This window comes from Alosa sapidissima, chromosome 8 (genome assembly GCF_018492685.1).
Source record: "Alosa sapidissima isolate fAloSap1 chromosome 8, fAloSap1.pri, whole genome shotgun sequence".
NCBI classification, from domain to species: Eukaryota; Metazoa; Chordata; class Actinopteri; order Clupeiformes; family Clupeidae; genus Alosa; species Alosa sapidissima.
In genome coordinates, this window is record NC_055964.1 from 28,426,021 (window position 1) to 28,447,614 (window position 21,594).

Genomic DNA, 21,594 nt, shown 5'->3' on the forward strand with positions numbered 1-21,594 from the left:
GTTGGGAGTATTGTGTGTAGATTGATGAGAAAAAAAATGATTCCAAAAAAATTGAATCCATTTTAAGATGAGTCTGAAAAATAACTAAATTGTGGAAAACTTGAAAGGGTCTGAAAACTTTCCGGTTGCACTGTATGTTTTGTGTGTTGCTGGGCATGATGAAGGATTTTGTGTATAGTGACTTTTTGGCCAGAGGCACTCTGTATCTAATATCTGATGGTAACAGCTAAAACATCGGTGGAAGGGATCCTGGAGAATGGAATTTGATTTCCTTTCTACTGCCTGAATGTACAGATTTTTCACACGTAAAGACACACATAAACACACACACAGTACACATACGCACATGCACACTCACATACATGCATACACACACAGGCACGCACACACATACATAAACACACATAGGCACTCATGCACACACACGCACGCACACACACACACATAAACACATACATGCACGCATGCACACACACACACACACACCTAAAAACACACATACATGCAGGTAAGCAGGCATATTCACACACACTTTCTCACACACACACACAGGCATGCACTCACATACATAAACACACATAGGCACTCATGCACACACATGCACGCACATACACACACTCATAAACACATGTACAAGCACACATGCAGGTAAGCAGGCATACTCACACACATACACACAAACACACATGCATGCACACACACACACACATACACAGTCATATTTTGTAACGCTCTGCGGTAAATCTAGTTATTATTATAATTATCCAAACTTATTCTGCAGCCGAAACTTTAAAACGTATAGACACCGCATTTTCATCATAGGTGCCAAATCAGTGCATATTAGTGCATACAGTAACTTGGCAAACACAATCACCACCACACCCTACACACCAAATTATGTGAGATTCTGTAGGGCGCGCTGAACTGCCACAATGTCAATATCTCAAGTCTGGCTTCACATAGAAATTTCACAATTTGGTGTGCTTATACTTCGTCCCATTTCCGCAGTGACCTTCAACTTTTTCCCACTTAAAGCTGCAGTTGGCAAGATTTTTTTGATCATATTCACTGAAGCCAACACTATGCTCTGACAGAACAACATAAATCAGCCGGTTTTAGAAAAAAAAACCTGCACTTAGAGCCTGTTATTTGTTTTCCAAAAATCCACAGCTCCTGGTTCTTCTGGTCCAATCAGAGCAGGGCTGTGTGAGATCTGACTGTCAATCACTGTCTGGTGCAGTCTGGTGCGCACTGACAAGCACAAACTCGATGAGAGGGTGCTCGGTGGTAGTGGGGGAGGGGCATAAGAGTTCCAAACATTCAAAATTTGGGCTAAAATCTGTCAACTGCAGCTTTAAGGACACCGTTTGGACCACCATAATCACCAGCCTGGTTTCACCACTCACTCACTTCATGAAGAGGTGAGCTTATTAAAAATCCCCATGTTATTTTCCCATAGGAAAAATACATTAAGTTAATACGTTATGTTTATAATGAGACGTTTCAATTTGAAAACAACTCTTACAGAGAGACATCAAGGCAACAACATTATGAAATTAGTAATTTATTTCCCTCAAGGGCATCAAAATGAACCAACTCAGACATTGTCAAAGACCAACTAAAAGCATAGGAATCACTTTCATACATTCCCTCACGCTCACATGATGAGGAGATTTTGGTCACATGGGCCTTTTTGGTGCAAAATGAAACCAAAACTATAACTCAATGTGAATGTCCAAAACAAAAGACAGTATTTTCACACCAAAACTGTAACTCAGTGTGAATGTCCTAAACAAAAGACTCCAATACTGTCAAAAGTGGCCCAACAACAGAGACAACACTGAAAAACAACAACAACATCTGTACACATCTGCGCGCTGCTGTCTCCTGCCATCTGCACCTGCTTGGTGAAAGTCACACAGGAAGATAGGCAGAGGTCATCCCATAGGTATATTGAGGAACTCAGAACAGAACACAGAACAGAACAGAGAACAGAAGGCAGAGGTCATCCCATAGGTATATTGAGGAACTCAGAACAGAACACAGAACAGAACAGAGAACAGAAAGCACAACCAATTTACATGACAATTGTCCTGATACAGGCTTATCAAAATAAACATGTAACAATAATAACGGTAGCCTAGTTTGTTGTTGCAAAGAAACATAATATTTCAGTCAGAAATAACAAGTGAATAACAAAATAAGAAAAACAAATCATGAAATGCTATAGGGTTCCAGTTCACATGCAATGGTGACGAATCAACAGGCACCAGGTCACCTGACGGGGACTCTGTCCTTCATCGGCAACCATTATTTATCATTAATCAACCAATCAATCAATAAAGTAACCAATCAATCAATCATTCTCCATCCTTTTAGTTTTACAATCACACAATAAAGGCAGAAATGTGTAACAGGGTTATTATTTGTTTTTTTATACAGACACATATATTTTTACAGGAGATGGTCGACCAAACACACAGTTTGCAGCTGACTTGTAACACTCACACACAGCATCACTGCAAACACATACACTTCCCCTCAGTGTACCTGGAATTCAGGCAGTCAGAGTTGGAGAGAGAATTTAGTCCTAACACACAAACCAACATCCGTGGAAAATATGTACACTTAGAAATATAGGCTGAGTTAAGAATTAATGTGGATGACCATCTTTGAACAACTCAATGTCAGGTTTGCCTGAAATTAATGACTTTTTAATCAATCAACATATTGTATCCTGAAACATGTCAGCAACATATAAGGACTATATGTAACAGTATAGTACAAAAGAAAGTAAATACAACTCTGGACCAGGGGTAGCTATCTAAACCCCAAACTGTGAAAGGCGGCTGTACCCCATCTCCACAGGTCATGATCCTGCTCTGACATCCAATGTGACAGACTGTCATCAATGCAGGTCAAACTGAATCAGATCTCTCAACATCTCAACTGTGAACATCATCTGTATGCACTCATGCATCTCATCAGCATCAAGTATATCTGGATTAACAACGCAAAGCTTTTGTGGTGAATCCAATTCACTTCTTCTTCCAAGAGATTCATTGTCTGTAAAGTGTGATGGGTCCAGTTTTGTGGAAATACTAGCGTGCCACTTCAAACTAAGGTCTTCATGAACCCATCAAACGTTTCTCCACTTTGATGTTGGTTGTTCACCCTAGTCTGTTCCTACAGTACATGCAGGGGAGCCCTCCACACAACATTACTGGGTTTGAGTCTCGGTCTTGAGCACACCTGATCCACTCATAAAAATGACATGTGGGAATCATATATTAACTGAATCCGAGGGTGCTGATTCACAAAAACAAAAACACAAAAAAATAAAGAAGAGGTGGAGACCTTCAACCCTAGCAGGAATCCAACACACACAGGAAAGTATCACAAAATATTTACTAATGATAATAAGACCTTTCACCCTGTGGATCCGAAGGACACTTAGTTTATTTCTGTACTCAGCATACCTGCATGTAGGAACCAATGTGGCACACAGTTTAGCTGAAGCTTGCTACAGGTGCTTTGCAAAGTGGTCAGGTTTCATTAAATCAAGCAAAACAAAAAAACACTAAAAGATGCGAACCATGCCAAAACATGAGAGTATGGCAGGACTGTTAACTGAATAATTTTGTTCCGAGTTCCTGATATTCATGCAAACTAGCCGCATAAACAGCAATTTCTAACAACAATAACTGCACAACAAAACCTTTCTGATAAATTAAATTTGTCCTTAAGCCGGCATGGGTGCAACTACCTGAAGCACATATTGCCCACTTCTCTTCCCTCTCTGCTGGTGACACTGGAATGAAGGTTCCGTTAAGCATGCAGCTGCCTCTGACAGTGAAAGGCCTCACGGATGCTGGCGCCATGACAACCTAAGCCTCAGACCTCACCGCACCACTGGATCTGGCTCTGAGAGGGCTATCACTCAAGTTAGTTCAGGACAAGACCCTTGAGAGGTCTTCAGCTGATCTCGATGATCCATGGCACCAGAGACACCAAGGCTGCCCTATAAGTGCTGTCTTCACAGCCAGTGAAGAAATCTGAGTACATAAGTCATCAAGGAGTGGCCCACCTTAAAGTTCAAGGCGTACACAAAACCATTCTTGCATGTGTATTAAGCATAAAGTTTTACATGTAGTGTCTTGTTTTATCTTCTAGAAAATATCTGGTTCTATCAGATGGTCTGCATAAGTTCAGAGTATAGTTGGAGATCAGGCAGTAGACCAGAATAAAGACTAACCCATAAGTTACCCTGTGGGGGAATTCTTTTCTTAGAGGACTGAAAATGCTATGGGTTAACCATCAACCGTCACTGTGTCAACATCTCTGTGTCAACGTCTCTGTGTCAACTCTCTCCTTGTCTCTTATGACTGCTACAGCGGGTGGTTCGTCTACAACGCTCTTTCCCTGGCAAAGCCAGTGAATTGTGCTGGCAGTCTTAACAGATGCAAAGCCTCATCTCAAAGAGTAAAAGCACAAATACAGACTGATCCCACACACATGCACACAAACACTCACTCAAGTTGGAATGTGGCATAATCTGACTTGGGCCCACTCAAGAACAAACAAAAACATTAGAAAAAAAGGCATTATAAATTGTGTCTAACGGCACCAAACATCCATATGTAGGAATCATAAATAAAGACAGATTTTGTTTTCTTGCTATAGAACCAGTAAGATTAAAATCTTTGAAAGGCAGAAGGTAGGTCCGCTTAAGATGACTCGTCAAGGAATAAGAGAGAGACATGAGTCCATTCTGAGCTGGATGTGGGTGAGAGGTTACATGTGTTGCAGGTGGCGTGTGTGTGTGTGTGTGTGTGTGTGTGTGTGTGTGTGTGTGTGTGTGTGTGTGTGTGTGTGTGTGTGTCAGTGTGTGTGTGTGTGTGTGTGTGTCAGTGTGTGTGCGTATGGAGCAGGTCCTCCCAAATGTCCACTCCACGCAGACGAACTGCTTTCTGCTCCATCCAGTCTCCGGAGTCTACTGACCTCCATTGTAGGCATAATCCGCTTTGTTGTGCATGATGAGTTTGTTGTCCACAAAGTAGAAGCTGTCTGACCTAGTCTCATATGGATGCTCAACCATCTGACGGACTTAGAGAGAGAGAGAGAGAGAGAGAGACCGAGAGGAAGAGAGAGAATAAAGAGGAGGGAAGCATTGAGAAGCGTTTGATTGAGGAGGAGACAGAAACAGAGAGAACAGCATTACGACATTGGAAAAATATGAGACAGAGCATTAAAAGAGAATGCAATATATTTGGTAAGCAATAGGTAATGAGTAAGTAAGTGAAGTACAAATTAATAAGCACTTGTACAACAGTAAGAGAAAGGAAAACAGTGATGTAGACAACAGTTGTAACACCCAAAGATGAACCTATAGTGTAGCAATGTTAGCTTAACTCACTCATGTCTTCGGGGAGCTGTGGGAACTCGTAGATGTGCTCGCACGTGTTGCGGCTGTTGGGGATGCAGAAGCCAAAGTCAAAGTCGAAATTCTTGAGCAGGCGATCCTGGAAATAGTGCCTCTCGATCATCCGGAAGTTTTGCACCGGCCGTTCTCCCACCGTGAACTCCACCCTGAAAGGGGAAGGGGAATAAAGAGCAAACACAGAAGTGTTAAGGGCAAGACGTTACTAATCAGGGGTGTGTTTCCCCAAAACCATAGTTGCTAACCTGATAGCAACTTTGTTGGTTGGCAATGGGGAAATTGCATCGCAACCAACAAAGTTGCTAACTTAGTAAGCAACTATGGTTTTGGGAAACACACCCCAGAATGACAAACTAATAAGGCAGACAATAACTGTTTAAATGGACATCTTAACTTTGAGTCTTGTTTAAAATGTTATACTGGCCTCTATTGCATTAAGTTGGTCCATAAGGGTGAATAAGTAGCGAAAAAGGGCAACTGGACAAGTGGATAGGTAGGCTAACTTCCTGAATTAATCAAGTGGCCCCTTCTGCATGTGTAGTATGACAGTGCTGAGAACTCACGTGGCTCCAACAGTGCGCAGCCTAAGGAATGCTGGGGTGAACTGATAACGCACAAAGCGCCCTGCACTGGAATCAACATCTCCATTTTCATCTCCGTCTTCATCCAACAGGTCTGTCAAAGCGGTATGTGCAGAGGAGAGAGATGGGAGATGTGTGTGTGTGTGTGTGTGTGTGTGTGTGGAAGAGGCATAAAGTGTGATCATATGGTGTCACATGGTGTAAAGTACTATGCTCAAACTTGCCAGGTAAGCAAGCAGTAATGGTAATGGTAAAGAGTATCTGTTCTGATACCACTCTAGTGTAATCACATAAAAGCACCACCTACCACAGTTTGGAGGCTTGGCAATCTCAAAGAGCACTGTATTGGTTTCCAGGTCTCTAATCTTGAAGCGTATGAAGTCAATGTTGTAAATGTTGTCTTCTGGCTTGCAAAGGTAGTCTGAGAAGTGGATTTGGGACAGTCAGCATAGTACAAAAAGGTGATGTTGAACTAGGCCTATTACAAAAAGCAGGCTAAGACGTGGAAAACAACAACAAAAAAGAAAATATGCTCCTGTAAACCAACTGAAACGGTCAGTAGAAAATAACTTGGAAGTTCTGGATGTATTGCTGTTGATGTATGAAGTAAGCAAGGACAGCACTCTCAGTTCTCTTTCAAACTTTTAATCGCCAAATGAAAAGTTTGAAAGAGAATTGAGAGTGTTGTCCATGCTTTCTTCATACATTATCACTATATGAGGGATTCAGCACCTAGTTAAGTTAATACCAGCAAGTCAGTAAGTGTGAGCGCGTTGCTTCATATATTTGCATTGCTGTTGATCCATCTTATAAAGCAGCGGTTCTCAAACTGGGGGGCAAACATATTGCAAGAGGGGCGCAAAGGTTACAGACATTTCACCAACAAAATGCAACATTTCTAGTGGGGCACGTGACTATGGACCTTATATTCAAAATGCAAGGGACATGATTTAGCCTACAGTTGCATCAACTGATGGCTTGGCCAATAAAAAAAATAAACAAAATGTATCATTTGAAATCAATATGACCGCTTCGGTATAGGTCAATATTCTCTGCAAATTCGACAGATTTACACGTAAAGTAGACTAATTAAATTCAGAGCTTGAGTCGGTTCAGCATACAAATTTCATCCATTATTTCAACCAAACTACAATAATGTTTTGATGATTGGTCTTATGGTGTGGTCATGGGGCCTGGGAATAATGGAAACGTTCCCAGTAATGATACTATTCTACCAACTGTGAGTGTTTATGTTTATGGATATGGGAAAATCATGGATGGCACAACAAAGGTTAAAATATCCGCACCTGAATCCTAAATAAACAACTGTATTTGCTCAAAAGTATGGTGTCACTGTGATAGTGAAATAAGGACATGCATCTTTCAAGTGACAAAAACTGCAAATTGCCAGTTGGCATTGAAATAGCTGAACATCAAAGTCCGCATGGACTACTGAAATACAAAGTGACACAAAGTAATGAGAAGTCCCCAACTGGGAAACTCAGGTTTGGTCCCCAAATTATGTGCCATTCACATGGACTTTTCCGCTGGGAAAAATGTGTTTCCCATTACTCCCAAACCCATCAACGCACTAATAATTCCTAATTCCATACAGTGTACAACAAGAGTTGAGGTTAGGCAAGAGTACAACAAGAGTTGAGGTATATGTCTGTCCTTACGCTCATTTGACTTCATGCAGCGCTGCGCAGAGTTGGAACGTGTTGCATGCTGGACTTTTGCAAAAATGTTCAGCATGCCATCCAGCATGCAATGCAAACACGTCCAGTATGAATCACGTTCAGCCATATCTGCGCAGGGCTGCATAAACTAGAAAGAACCTATTGATTCCTCCATCCTTATTGCATTCCCTCCTCGTTTCATTCGCGTGGTTATTTAGGAGGAGGGGGCAGGACATAAGAAAGGAAGGGGGATGAGAAGGAGCCCTAAATTCGACAGTTACGAGATACTTTCTGCCTTTGTCAATTCGAAGTGGACCCAGATTTCTATGAAAACAGAGCGGATGTATTTTACCAGTTCAAAGCAGGCGAGGCACAAGTAACGTTGGTACCGTAGCATTGTCTGTTACGTTACATTGACATAGGTGGTTACGTTGACTTGGCAGTACAAAAAACTTGTCTAACTAGCATGATTAAAGTTAAATTAGCAATGCAGTTACGCGACAAGCTATTCAGACTGTGACAACAGATCAAATAACAATAGTTAACGTGAATGTGCTACGTACTTAGTAACGTTAACGTGTCTACTTAGCTTGGGTTTTTTAAACGTTTCACTCATGTTATTTACTAAAGCCTGGTGTAGTGGTGTTATTATTTACCTCTACATCTAACAATTCACAGCAAGCTAACAAACTGTAACGTTACATTTGACGGCAACGTTAACGTTATGCTAACTTAACGTTATCCTTGCTAGCTCACTTGCCTATCGACTTGCAATTGACGTTAATGTCATTGACTGGATACTGGTCACTGTAAACAAAGAGGCACTCCATATAAAGTAAACTGGAATATGTAACAGCTTTCTAAAATTACATAATTTAAAGTTAACAGTTATTTACCACGGGTGACAGAGCGAAGACCGAGGACACCGTCTGGAGTAATGTCTTTCCCCAGTGCCCGTAGTTCATCCTCCGTAACAGGCCGTCTATCTGGCTGATTTTTTCGTGATTTCAGCTTTTTTAGAACACCGCCACCTGACTTTCGATCTCTACCAGGGACCGCAGCGTCCGAGCCGTTGACAGTTGCAGCAAAATCATTTCGGGAGCTTTGACTGCTCATATCGCCGATGTTTACTGTGTAGAGCGCGCGCCAGGTACGTATGAAAAATGGAACTTCTCTGAAGTCAAGATGGCGTCGCGCGTCTCTATGGAGAACCTATGCTGAAAAAACTAGCTCGTGATTGGCTAAAAGCACACGTTGGTTACCATAGTTACTCTTATTCTTGCATGCACTTCCTGATTCGTTGTATCTGTAGCTTCTAGCTGAGACTTATCTTTCACCAGCTTTTGAAACATTAATGCAGTTGTCCACAATGTTAAATAAGTGTATTAGATAAATGTCAAGTGCCGTGTAGGTATACAGTTCTTTGAGTGCATGAAAAGTTGGAGGGCTGAACGAAAGTGGAAATATGACAAGCTGCAGATGTCTGAGATTTCAAGACAGTTGGTGTATCAGAAAGAAAAGGCAGAATGTTTTTCTGATTGTTCCTAAAACCTGCCACAAACCTCTCCTAGCCTACATTGCAGTAGTCTTTTCTATACCCCCACCCCACCTACTTGTCTTGATATGTCCTTGAATAGACAATCTCTGAAATTCTTTGTTGACAAGATTTTTGACCCTTCAAGTGACAGTCATTTGTCCTGCTGTCTTAAGCCTTTTTTAAATGTAGCAATATGGTCAACTGGTATTGTTTATAAAAGTGCTAAATATGTTTAAAATCACCAGTTGCCACCCAGTGAAAATAAAATAGCTAAAGCAGCTTTATCCTAAAAAAAAAAACCTTGTGGGCTTCCGCAGGCCTAGGCCTACCGAAGATTATATTGGCATACATTTAAATTTGACATATATGTGAACATAAAATATTCACTTTTGGATGTTGTATATGGGACCTAAACCAATCTGAACCTATTTGTTGCCTTTATATATGCAATGCTGCATTGGATAACACTTGCTGAACTACTAAAGTGCACACTTTTTTACATGCAGTCTTTAGAACTTAAGACAACAAGTGGTATTTTGAGTTACCATCAGCCAATTTGCAATTGCGGTATAGGATTAATTTTCTGACATGTCTCAGAGTGGAGCAAAACATGTGGATAATGTTTTATAAAACAATAATCCTTCAAGTCAAGTTAGATAAAAATAGCACATTTATTAAAAAGAAACAGCAGTTATCTGCAGTTCTCAATGGTGATGATTTTTTTCTTTCAGATTTTGAGAACAGACTGCTGGGGAGGGGTGTGTTGGAGGTAGGGCTAGGGAGTGCTTGTGATAGCAATTCCTTCTTCAGTCCTCCTGTTCAGGCATCCATAATGCAAATGTAGCTTGCTTAAGGAGTGGGGACCTCTACTCTTAAGTACAACTTCAACAGTGAATGAAGCTGCATGTCGTAAGATCATAGACAATGAAGTCATGAAAGACAATGAAAACCACCAAGATGCACAATCGACATCCCCATCCAGGTGCCAGTGAGTCTTTGGTTGTCATCTGAAAACTTCTCATACAAGGGTACTCAAAACTGCATAATGTTCAGAATACTTTAAATAACTAAAACAGAATAAGCATGCAGCCAAGAGTCAAACAGACAGAAAGATCACGTACCACAAAATGGTAAAGTATATATGCATGTATTAAAACAAAAAAAAAAATCAAGGCGACAGGCAACAGAATTAAAATAGAATTACAACAAATGACAGAAAATATATGCTTTAAAAATACCAGGCAGTGCAAAAAAAAAAAAAAAAAAAAAAATCAATCACCAATAACAACAATCATAACAATCATTCAAAAGGAAACAAAATCCTGAGGAGCAAACATGATGAGAAAAAAAAATATATAAGCAACGAATCCGTATTACATTTCAATTCAACACAAATCCCCATTCGCTTAAGTTACACAATAAAAAAAAAAAAGGCTGAAAGAAACCCTCAAGTTCAAACCCAAGCTTTTAATCTTCACTTTCTGACAATCAGTCAGGGTGTCTGTGTCTATCTCATCCAGAAATAGTTCTACTTTGCGTTCTAGCACCTGCCTCAATCATAAAGGCCACTTTTTACAAAGGGAAGTCAGCTATCCATTCCAGAAACAAAAACAATCCCCAAAACCACACAAAGATATCATAAAGAAGATTAACCGCTTGGCACACTTCAGTGAGTGTGATATTGTACCTTATATACACACACACCTTGTGTAATATATTTTTTTCTTGCTAAAAGAAGAAACATTTATAACAAACAAAACAACTAACTTTGGTGCTGATTTAAATTATTTTTTTTCTTCAAAAGGTGCTTTCATTTTATCTTAACGATTGCTGCATGTTAAAATTACAACTGTTAAAAAACAAAATATCCCCTAACTCAGACCTGCAGAAATGAGACACTCACTCTCTATCTCTCTCAACCGCAGAGCAAAAAATCCCAGAAATAAAAAGACAGGCAATTAAGATATCTGGGAGCAAAGACGTTTTCAAGTTCACCAGCGTCAACATAAGCAAGGGTTGGGTGAAGTGGATTGTGGGAGTTTGGGGGGATAGAACTCACATAGAACACTGTGCAGAGGGAAGAGCCATCTTGTCCTAAACTGTATGTGGATGGAAAACGATATTTTGTAAAGGAGTCAAATCAAGCTCATCAGGAATGAAAAGTAAGTGTGGGGGGGACCATGGTTTTGAAGATGACTACAGAGTGAAGGGTGGTCATACTGATCAAATGTTTCCTCTAAACTCACATATCCTCAACGTAACAAAAAAAAAAAGTGACCAGTCAGCATGTCAAAATCAGCAGAAGTGTATATGAAACTATTTAAAAATGGGGAACACATGACTGAAGCCAAATTAAATTATTTGATTCCAAATGAAAACCCCTACTGATTAGATCATCCTACATGTCTTTTCAGAATAGCATATCAACATTGGTGACTGAGATCGGAAGCCCTTTGCTGAAGTCAGCACTGCTACTAACATTGGTCAACATTTTGGGTGGCCGCTGACCTGCATTATGTGACTTGGATGATTGAAGGCTTGTAAAAAAGCCTGGAAAACAGGCCACAAGTCTTCAAGACTGACCCATGAAAACTACCTGATGAGAAGCACGACAGAAAACGTGTGAGCAAATGGTCAAAAGCTCTAAAAAGAAATGGGTAATGATAAAGGCAGTTGTGGTGATGCTGAGGACTGGGATAGAGCTATATGGCACAAGGGTAAACACAAGCAAGAAAGAAAACGCGCACACACACTTTGAGCAGCTATGTTGTTCTCTGCCCCATGACGGGGGCAAGTCTTCTAACCTCTAAATAAACTGCCACAACCAAAAGAATAGCACAGAGGAATCATACACTAAGGAGCGGGACAGTCTCAGCAGGGGGCAACAGAAAATGGATGTAGTCTTCAAAGAAAATTAAAGGAAAAAAAAAAAAAAGGCTGAACCAACACTGTGGAAGATTGAGAATCTCAGTCAAAGATGATGAGCACCACCATTCAATGCTGCTTAAGGGATTGGTAGAACCTTCAATAAACTTCACACAAAGTTAAAGACAACCTGGAGAAAAATGGCAATATTTTTGAGTCTTGACACTCAAAGTTAACTGTTGATTAACTGATTAAGGTTGTGAGCCGATGGAAGTTGATATAATATCTGATCAGAATGACCCACTAGCAACATTTATGCCTTTATAAATAAAATATACAATGAAAAGACACAAAAGATAGTTCAGCTGGCAGCATTTTGGCAAGAAATATCTTAATTATGAACTAGTACCGCTTTTCTTTCTCTATATCCAACAAATCAATCCTGGCACAAGAGGTGTTCAGAGGTTTTATAAACACTTCAAGCAGCTCTACAGCTTGGACATGGTGAGGTGACATTAAATAACCGCAAAAATAACGACAAAATCACGCAAGAACTCAAGATGGAATGGAAGGCATGGCAACAGCCCTGAAATAAACAACAAGGCCATTACATTAGCAGTACTATGCTCTTCAAGAGCCATTCCCTCTCAATCTGCGCAATCCACTGCCACTACAAGAAATAATAATAAAAGACGCTATTGGGAGACTTGTGTACCTTTCCTGCCTCCGAAGAGGCACGCAGATTTGCAGTGACAATCCCGAGAACCTGTCGACTTTGTGGCATCTTCCCATTCCCGCACCAGTGACAAATGGCAAGACCGGAGGGTGAAAAAGGCGGTAGCCGAAAAGCCACGGAGTCCCCTCGAGAGTGAGCCCTGCGGATTCTCGTCGAACCAGACAAACTAGGATTCCCTGACCAATCAGTCCTGTCTGGCGTGCTCTGCTCGGCGTTCAGCAGTCCCACTGAAGTGTGCATGTGTGTGTGTGTGTGTGTGTGTGTGTGTGTCAGGATTGTGGAGAACCTGCTAAACCTTGCCCAAGCCCCAAATACTTGCACTCCCTCTATTCACTCTTGCCCGCCCCACCCCAGCCCTACCCCTGTCCCTTCTCAGCCCTTCTGTGACAGCAGTCAACGAAGAAGCCGTTTCTGAAGTCACAAGCCAATTTCTTTTCTTTTTCTCTTTTCGTTTAGTGATCAGCTTTCACTTTACCCATCCCTTCATTTCCATGCCCCCTTCCCCCTCCCCCTTCCTCCTTTCACACCTGTGCAGACTATCCCCTCCAACCGTTCACCCCACCACCTCCTTTACAGTCTTATGTCCATCACCGGCTGACTCCCTGCCCTTTCCTCTCCTCTCCTCCTCCCTCAGGGTCTGTGGCTCTCTCACAGCCGGCAGAGGCAGAAGAGCGTGGGGATAAAGACTCCGAAGGCCACCAGGATTGGAAACATGAGGCTGCTGTTGTCGGCGGCGTACGGATTCGGCGTGCGCGGGCCCGACTGCACGCGGTTCTTGGAGGCAGCGGAGGGACTCTTGCGGCTGCCATCGTCGGGCAGATCCAGGTCTTCATCATCGATCTCCTCAAGCTCCGGCTTATCAAGCATGCCAGGGTGAGGCTGCAGTTTTGGAACATCTGGGGGTTATGATTGTGTATGTGTGTGTGTGTGTGTGTGTGTGTGTGTGTGTGTGTGTGTGTGTGTGTGTGTGTGTGTGTCAGAGAGATAGAGAGAGAATATACATAAAAACGAAAATGATAAAGACAGATTAAAAACTCCACCTTTGGACAAGAAATCAAACTTAAATGACCCATTAATAAATCTAACTCAGAAGGTCAAGTGAAATGGATTCAGTAATAAAAAAGCTTGATTTTCCCCTAATAAAACCAGAAAACGACAACTGAAATGAAATGAGAAAAACAGATATTGCACAAGTAATTTCATTACACAGTACGATATGGAAAGTCCTGATCAGACAAAAAAGTAAGCCACAATTATGTTGCAATATTCCATGTGGTTAACCACAAGCACAGTAATGCAGGATTTAAAAAAAAATGGTACAATCCAAAAGGACCAGCAATTCTTTTCACTCACCTTCTAGTGTGCCCTTCATCACATACAGTCCGCATACCTTAGGGTTGTCATAGTAACCCTAAAAATGAACAGTTGAAAGAGTCACATGAGGATGAACTTTGATACAAAAATTTGCCAAATGGGGGTTAATAAAATCAGGTTCATAACCATGGCTGAAACAAAATAAACAGTAAAATCCCGTGCTCCTCTAGTAGTAAATTGTACTCCTTTATCTATCGATCTAAAGACAGCAGAAACACATTCAACAAAGAGCTCTTTGGAACTAGAAACTTTGGAATACAGAACTTTGTGCCGGTTGTGAGAATAGAGTACCCAGAGCCTTATAGATAGAAACTTTCGAAGTGGCATCGACAGCATTGCATTTAGACACGTGGCATCGTTTCTACCTTATATTGTTTTTAAATGTAGGCTATAGCCGTGTTTTACCTGGATAACACGGATTCCCTGTCAGGTGTAATAGTAAGAAACAAAATCCCAGTGGATATTTCATGTCTTATCAAATGCTGGTGGCTGTGTGACATTTTTTGCCTCAAAAATAAAGCCAAGACTGTATTACTTGAATTTAAGGATTTTAACCGAATACTGTGTGAAGTTATATGCAGGTCTTTTTTAAGGAGGAAACCACTGCTAAAATAAAACTCTGTGGTCACAAATATGATTGTGTTGGTAGGAATATATGTTAGATTGTGATTCCTACAATGTAAAAAAAATGTTGAAAATCCTGTAAATAGACTATTTACATAAATTAAGAAAGCCAATGCTATGGTCATCACTATGGTCAGATTGATTTGTTTGGATCCAGTGGAATTGCTGCCTAGACAACGCTATGTCAAGGCTTTGGTACTCTATTGGAAAACAATACAGGGGGTTGCGTACTCAGCTGTAACATTCTTTGACTTTCAACCAAAAGTGAAAATACAGTAAGTTTTTATATTAAGTAATATTACAAACAGGATGAGACAAGTACACTGCAAAAAATAAAATCTAACCAAGTGTTATTAAGAAATAAAAAATCTATTTGGTATTGTTTTTCGTGGGAAGAGACGTACCTAACACTCTCTTGAAAGATCATTTTGATTAATTTAAGGACTTTGACTTATTTTAAGGAATCTGCAGACAAATTTGCTTGTTTCCAGGAGACATCTTAAGTCAAACTGTTCTTAAATTAAGTCAAATGATTTTACGAGAAAGCGTAGGTCTCTTTATACTGAAAACAATACCAACTAGAATTTTAGAACACTTGGTTTATTTAGATAAGCAGTTTTTGCAGTGTAAAGTCTCTGATCTTAATACAGGATTTTAAGTAAATTACTGGATTGTAATATATAATAATAATAATAATAATAATAATAATAATAATAAAAAGGTCCAAGCAAGGTAATGGTATCCTTCCTCACCTTAACAAATTCTACTGTGAGCTTGCCATTGAAGGTAGAGACTTCCCTTTGCACGCTCAGTTTGCCCCTCTTTATGGAAAAGGCCACAATTTCATCATGTGCTGTGCTGTGCCCAACACGCTCAAAGATGTCCAGGTCCTTCACTACGGTATGCCCATTCAGACGCACATCGAAAACCTGAAAGAACATTGCATGCAACATAACAAGACTGCAGTTGAAACAGAACAGACGTGTGTTGCCATAAAACCATTGGAAGGCTGACCATTTGCATATACAAACACAAATGTTTTTTTTAAACAAATTTATGTTGAGGCCCTTTTTCAAAACAGCTGAAAGGATAATGATTAGGACACGTTTATTCATCTAGGCATGCAATGTCCTGACTTGAAATGTCATAGAAAATGTTTCAGGACGTGTACAGCTAGGATTAGTAGCCCCATAGATCATCTTAAACAGAAGGCAAACCGATCATGATCTCTCGGACCTAACGGCTATGAGTACATATTGTTTGCAAGACATGGTATTGACATTACATACCCAGGTACCAGACACTGTACTTCACTGTGCATCCACAGCAAAAAGCAGGCCTTTTTCTGGCTGTTTTGGTTAATTTTCCAATTGCCGCAACATTTAGTATATATTCAACAATATGTTCAGCAGATGATGGACAGACCTAGTTTCTTCCCAGGGACAAATCTGAAGGTTAGTGCCCGAGCCAGTCATGTAAGACTTACTAGGCAGAGAGTATTTCACTCCAAATATAGGCTAGGAGGTTACACACATTCTCTTGCAGATGTGAAAGTTTTGACACACAAGACAACAGCAAGGCTTATTAGAACGACAATTGTGCCAGATAAAAAAAGTGAGCTTCAACAAAACTCACCTTCTGTTGTGACTGCGCAAAGTAGACCTCTGCAAACTTCATCACCAGAATGTATTCTCCCTCCTCGCGGATGGGCACCTCGTACCCAAACGTGTCCTCATTGTACCTTTCTGTCTGGTAGAGAATCTGATCCTCTGGGTTGGAGCGTAATATAGGCAGACGCATTCCATAATCAGAGGCTGAAACAGGAGAGAAAGAGAAAAGGGACGATGAGGAGGCAGATCTGATTAATAATAGCAGCACACAGTCACACTCTTTCAACAGCATCAAACCTTACAAGTCTTACAACTGCACTGCAATAGGACTTGTGCCACTGTGCATATATTTGTCTGTGACATTAGGTTGGAGGAAAAAAAAAAAAAAACAAAAAAAAAAACAAAAAAAAAAACCGTGAAACTACCATACAAAATCTCCTCGCATTTCAATAAAGGGAACAGCTGCACTTTTCAATAAGCTGAGTGTTGCACTCGTTGTATTCTGTCATGTTATCACCTCGCGCAGAGAGGAAGTGACAGGCCCTTGCTTGCTGTCAGTTACACGTGTACTTCCTTTGCCATAGAGCTAGCTACTTTACTTAACTGTAGCTTTGATGCCGGGCGGCGTAGTAATAACAGATGTTGATAAAGCAATCTTTCGTTAAGTTGACCCTTTAGTGGAGGGCTGATGTTGATTACTTGCCATAATCATAATCTGTAAAGCCATATCACAGTATTTGTAACTAGCTTTGCCAAGTTACCCATCTAGAACTAGACCAATAACTTCGACTACAAATCACTCAAGCTCCGAAAAAAATTAAATAGGGCCACTGTCACTGAAATAGCACCATTCGATGCTTGTCAACAATCACTCTTTCTAATTAAGTTAACGGCTAGCAATTTCAGACGACAGAGAAAACATGTCGATATTGTAATCGATGGAGGGGTATTTAAGATGCATTAACGTTAACTTACACATGAGAATATTCTAGAAACATAACGTTTCAGTAAAGTAAACGGCCATGTCCATGGTCAACGTCTACATTAACGTTATCGTTATGCAAAACCAATTCTACAGTTCACATGCTAATGATTCATTCATTCATTTTGCAGCTACACATGCTAATAATAGCTTAGGTTTGGGTTTCACTCATGTTAGCTAGCTTCCCCATAGAGCCTTAACGTTTGGAGATACAACTAGCAAGCGCTGACGGCTACCTTTGCCTTACATTTACAGCGAAAACATGTCAACCTATTTCGATACCAAAACACAATATACTCACCTTTTCCAACCTTTCCTTCTAAAGGATCTTTCTTGTAGTGGATGCCATCTGCATCTGTATGAGCCTCTCCGCCAGAATTTACAGCCCATATTACACGTTCGGCAAGGCTTGGGCCCCCTCCTTCTGTCCGACACAGCTCAATCAGGAGGGACAAAACTGCCACCACCAGCCAGCCAACCCCCGGCATCGTTACCCTCCGCATTGCTACACACCGCCGGGAGCAAGCTTCCAAAAACGTGTCGACAAAAACTGAAAACAGAGTAAAAAGGTTACGTTAGCTTCACTCCCCGGCAAACTGCAGAAATCCACACAACCCCCATTCAACATGAGGTAACGTAAGGCAGTTGGCGGCTAGCTAGCTAGCCAACATAGATCTAGTGAACGCTACTCAGTGTAACTGCCATTAGCTTACTTGCTAGCTAGACATTTGTAGGTGACCACGCATTGTATACCATACAAACACAGCTCATCAAAGAGGACCAAATCAATTAGCCAGTGCTCACAGTTTGAGGTTGAACAGCTATCCAAAATCCCACAAAGTATAACGTTAGCCAGTTCCGTTTAGATTTCGTGTCTGCTATCCGTAGTTGACTTGTCTCAGTCAATGTGCATCTACCTGTGTTGGCTGTTAGCTTGCTTCCTATTTAAGTCAGGCAGCTAACGTTAGCTGACTTCCTCTTACATTGACACCACTGTTTCCAGCTGTAGTATGCAGAATTGCAAGTATTCTGCATTGGAAATTATTGCGTGCAACTAAAAGCCTCTTATGGGTGCCTTTGTAGATTTTATGTGACGGAAATTTGATTCGTAAATTACCACGGGGAAAACTAGACTAACACTAATTGGTATTTCTGCAACTGCCATGCAGGGCCGCACAGTAACGCATCGGCTTCTGTGACTAGTAGAAAGGTGGAATGTAATCTAACTTGATCGTTGGGTCATTGGGGAAGGACAAACAAAATACCCAATCCTGCATCTATCAGGATAACATGTAATTGGTTAATAATGGGCAGACTATAACCACTAGCAGATTCTGTCAAATCATAGCGTAGGTTAGGCTATCAACTTTCACTTGAGAGATCAGCTTCATTTAAGGAAGCAGAAAACCATTGACCACTGTAATGGAGCTAATTAGGCTAATAAAAACAGTGTTATTTTTCTCCAAAATATATAATGGTGTTTAAAAAGATTAATTTATATAAGCATACTGAGAGGTAGGTTAATGCGCTTAATACTTGAGTGGCCACTGGCATCGCATGGAGAACACTGTTTTAAAAAAACGAGGTGCATAAATGTATCATTACATTGTGTGGAATGGGCAAGGGGGAAATATGTTCCTAGGCTTCTAATTGTTAGCCCACAACGTTTAACATCTAGAGATTTCAGAACTTCCAGTGCCGCCTGTCAAACAGGCTATGCAGTAGTAGGCTATTCATGTTAGATTGACCTGCAAATGTTCGGTTGGCAAACACCTTCAGAAGTGCGGCTAGTAGTGTAACCATTCATTCATTTGCATTTGTGACAGGTTTGGTTTCGGTTAAATGCTAGAATTAGAAATTCTAAGGCTAAAAGTACTCGTAGCCATAGTAGCCTACTGATTTTCTCTTTTGTGTAAGTTAGAATGCTAGCCCATGATCGGTAGTTATTAGTTAACATGATTGGTATTTAGCATCTAGACTAGAAAAAAACTGTTAACCTTAGCTGCTAGATGCAAACGTGGTGGACTCCGAAATAAATATCGGTTCAAATACTTTCTTCTATGCATTGGTCTGTCTTTAAGCCTAGATGACCATAGTTGCATAAAATGCGATAACGAATGTGAAATGGCATGCGAAAAATCTGTAACGTTTACATAGGCTAGCTGACCATTGATAGCGTCGCCTCAACTTTAACATCAAAGTTGTCTTTCTACATCATTAAAAAAAAGCTTAGTAACATATTGGTATGTTTGAAGACATTTTGACAAAATAATTTAGTGTTGTTCTTTTACCACATGATGGAGCCTGTTGAGCGCTGTATGCTGAGTTGGACTGCATTGAGTGCCAATTCCCAGCAATACTTCCTCGTCTTGAGGCTGTTGCTATGGTGACGGGACGTTCTGTCCCATTTGCGGGTCAGAACCAGCTCCGCTCTAGAATCTTTGGTCAGAACGGGTTTCCCGTTTACACAGAGCCTTATAAAAGAACAACACTCAATTATTTTGTCACGGGATCAAAAGAGTATGGAGCCCTAAAAAGTATACTTATTTACTTATATAGCCTACCTAGTCGGCTGCTGCCCAACTACAAAGAAATTCTACCCAAAATGTCAAGCTCCAAAATTCTCTGAGATCAAAGACCACAAGATATTGAGAGAGGAAGATAGAAGGGGTTCTCAAACTTTTGTCGGCCGGGGACCCCTCATGGAGTGGAAAATTCTCAAGGACCCCTCATTTCAAGGACCCCTCATAATCGCTGTGTAGCCTTTTTTCTGTTAGATGCTTATGTTATATGTATTTTAAAAACATAGAGTGTTAATACCACACTAGCACGTTCGGTTCAATACAGATGGGAACCGAATAGGCTACTGAATGCAGTCTGTCTTACCCTTAAAGGAGAATTCCGGTGTGATTTTTTTTTTTAAATGGGGGTGCCTCGGCATCGGCCTAGCCATGCAAATAAATCACTGTTTTACACCATTTACGAGGCTCAACTGCGGCGGTGACTTCCGGTGAAGGCTGCATGGTGACCGGTGTTAAGAGCCACAGCTCCATTGTCACCAAGTTCCACAGAGTCAGTGTCCAAGTCTCCACGACCCTCAGCTGAGGCCAGGGGAAGATACGGGGCCAGTCGATCACGGTGGAGAGCTACAACTCTCCGACGCTTAATCAGTCTCAAACGATAGACCACGTCAGACAGCTTCTCTAAGACATCCCACGGCTAGTGAATGCAGAGGTGTCGTTCTCGTTTTCCGCATGCCCATGCGCTGGCAAACCTCAGCAAACACCTCCGCCTCGAAATTCCGCCCTTGGTCGCTGTGGAGCTCTTCCGGTGCCCCGAACCGGCAGAACATCTCAGTGACCAGTCTTTCCGCTGTCGTCTTGGCGCTCTGATCTGGCACTGCTTACGCCTCCGGCCACTTAGTCCATAGCTACGAGCACGTAGCGATTTCCCCGCTCTGTGACTGGCAGTGGGCCCATGATATCGATGGCTACCCATTCCATGGGAGCCCCGACTGCGTATTGCTGCAGCGGAGCGTGTGAGCGTCGCGTGGGGCCCTTCTTCGCTGTGCAGGCGTCACAGCAGTGAACATGCAGTTCAACGTCCAGGCTGCATCCCGGCCAATAGAAGTGGCTTCTCAGCCGACGAAGAGTTTTTGCAATGCCGAAATGAGCCGCCCCCACTGCCCCATGTACCTGTTCCAGTACACAGGCTCGTAATCCAGCAGGAACCAGCAACTGTAAAATGTCAGATTGTCTATCGGGAGCTGGCCAGTGTCTATACAACAGTCCTTGACGTGCTACTATTCCCGGCCACTATGAATAAATCGCTTTGGTCTCTGGATCAAGTGCTGATACGTCAGTCCATGGCGGTCGCTGACCGGCTTGGATTCATGACCACACTTGGCTGAGTGTGGCGTCCTCTGATTGCGCCTTCCGGATCTCCTCCCTCGACATTACGTCCACCGGCGAGCGTTGAAAACGGCAACTCTCTCTCTCTCTCTCTGCCAGCGGTGATGCAGCCTGTAGCCGACGAGCGGGCTCCGGTTGAGCCGCGGCCAGGCTCCTCTCCTCCCTCCAGTGGCAGTGCTGGCACTGGTCTGCTGCACAGCCTGGACAGGGCGTCCGCGTTGCCATGAAGGCGAGCCGCCCGGTGTCGAATCTCCA

At 41.7% G+C, this 21,594-nt stretch overlaps 3 protein-coding genes across 8 annotated transcripts in view; all 3 read right to left on the reverse strand.

The window, feature by feature from the left end:
• Nucleotides 1-1,548: 1,548 nt before the first annotated feature.
• On the reverse strand, nucleotides 1,549-8,894 carry unc119.1 (unc-119 homolog 1). Its single transcript, XM_042099924.1, has 5 exons — nucleotides 8,597-8,894; nucleotides 6,329-6,442; nucleotides 6,004-6,115; nucleotides 5,417-5,589; nucleotides 1,549-5,106 (listed from the first exon to the last, which is right to left on the reverse strand). The coding sequence occupies exons 1-5, from the start codon at nucleotides 8,814-8,816 to the stop codon at nucleotides 4,994-4,996; spliced, it is 732 nt and encodes a 243-aa protein (XP_041955858.1). The 5' UTR covers nucleotides 8,817-8,894; the 3' UTR covers nucleotides 1,549-4,993.
• An 87-nt stretch (nucleotides 8,895-8,981) lies between these two features.
• The window catches only part of cabp1a (calcium binding protein 1a), a 45,243-nt gene continuing 32,630 nt past the window's right edge, over nucleotides 8,982-21,594 (reverse strand). For all 4 annotated transcript variants that reach the window (XR_006033456.1, XR_006033459.1, XR_006033457.1 and 1 more), the window contains 2 exons: nucleotides 18,549-18,556; nucleotides 8,982-8,992 (listed from right to left, as the gene is read on the reverse strand). The gene's annotated coding sequence lies outside the window, so the exon portion shown is untranslated. The remainder of the gene's footprint in view (nucleotides 8,993-18,548; nucleotides 18,557-21,594) is intronic.
• On the reverse strand, nucleotides 9,890-19,822 carry mlec (malectin). 3 transcript variants are annotated; one of them, XM_042099921.1, is made up of 6 exons: nucleotides 19,720-19,822; nucleotides 17,730-17,978; nucleotides 16,472-16,650; nucleotides 15,589-15,765; nucleotides 14,192-14,249; nucleotides 9,890-13,734 (listed from the first exon to the last, which is right to left on the reverse strand). In XM_042099921.1, exons 1-6 carry the CDS (start codon nucleotides 19,763-19,765, stop codon nucleotides 13,487-13,489), a joined length of 957 nt encoding a protein of 318 aa, XP_041955855.1. In that variant the 5' UTR covers nucleotides 19,766-19,822; the 3' UTR covers nucleotides 9,890-13,486. The 3 variants fall into 3 exon arrangements, with proteins under 3 accessions (XP_041955855.1, XP_041955857.1, XP_041955856.1); XM_042099923.1 differs by lacking the exon at nucleotides 19,720-19,822 and adding an exon at nucleotides 18,346-18,626; XM_042099922.1 differs by lacking the exon at nucleotides 19,720-19,822 and adding an exon at nucleotides 18,233-18,625.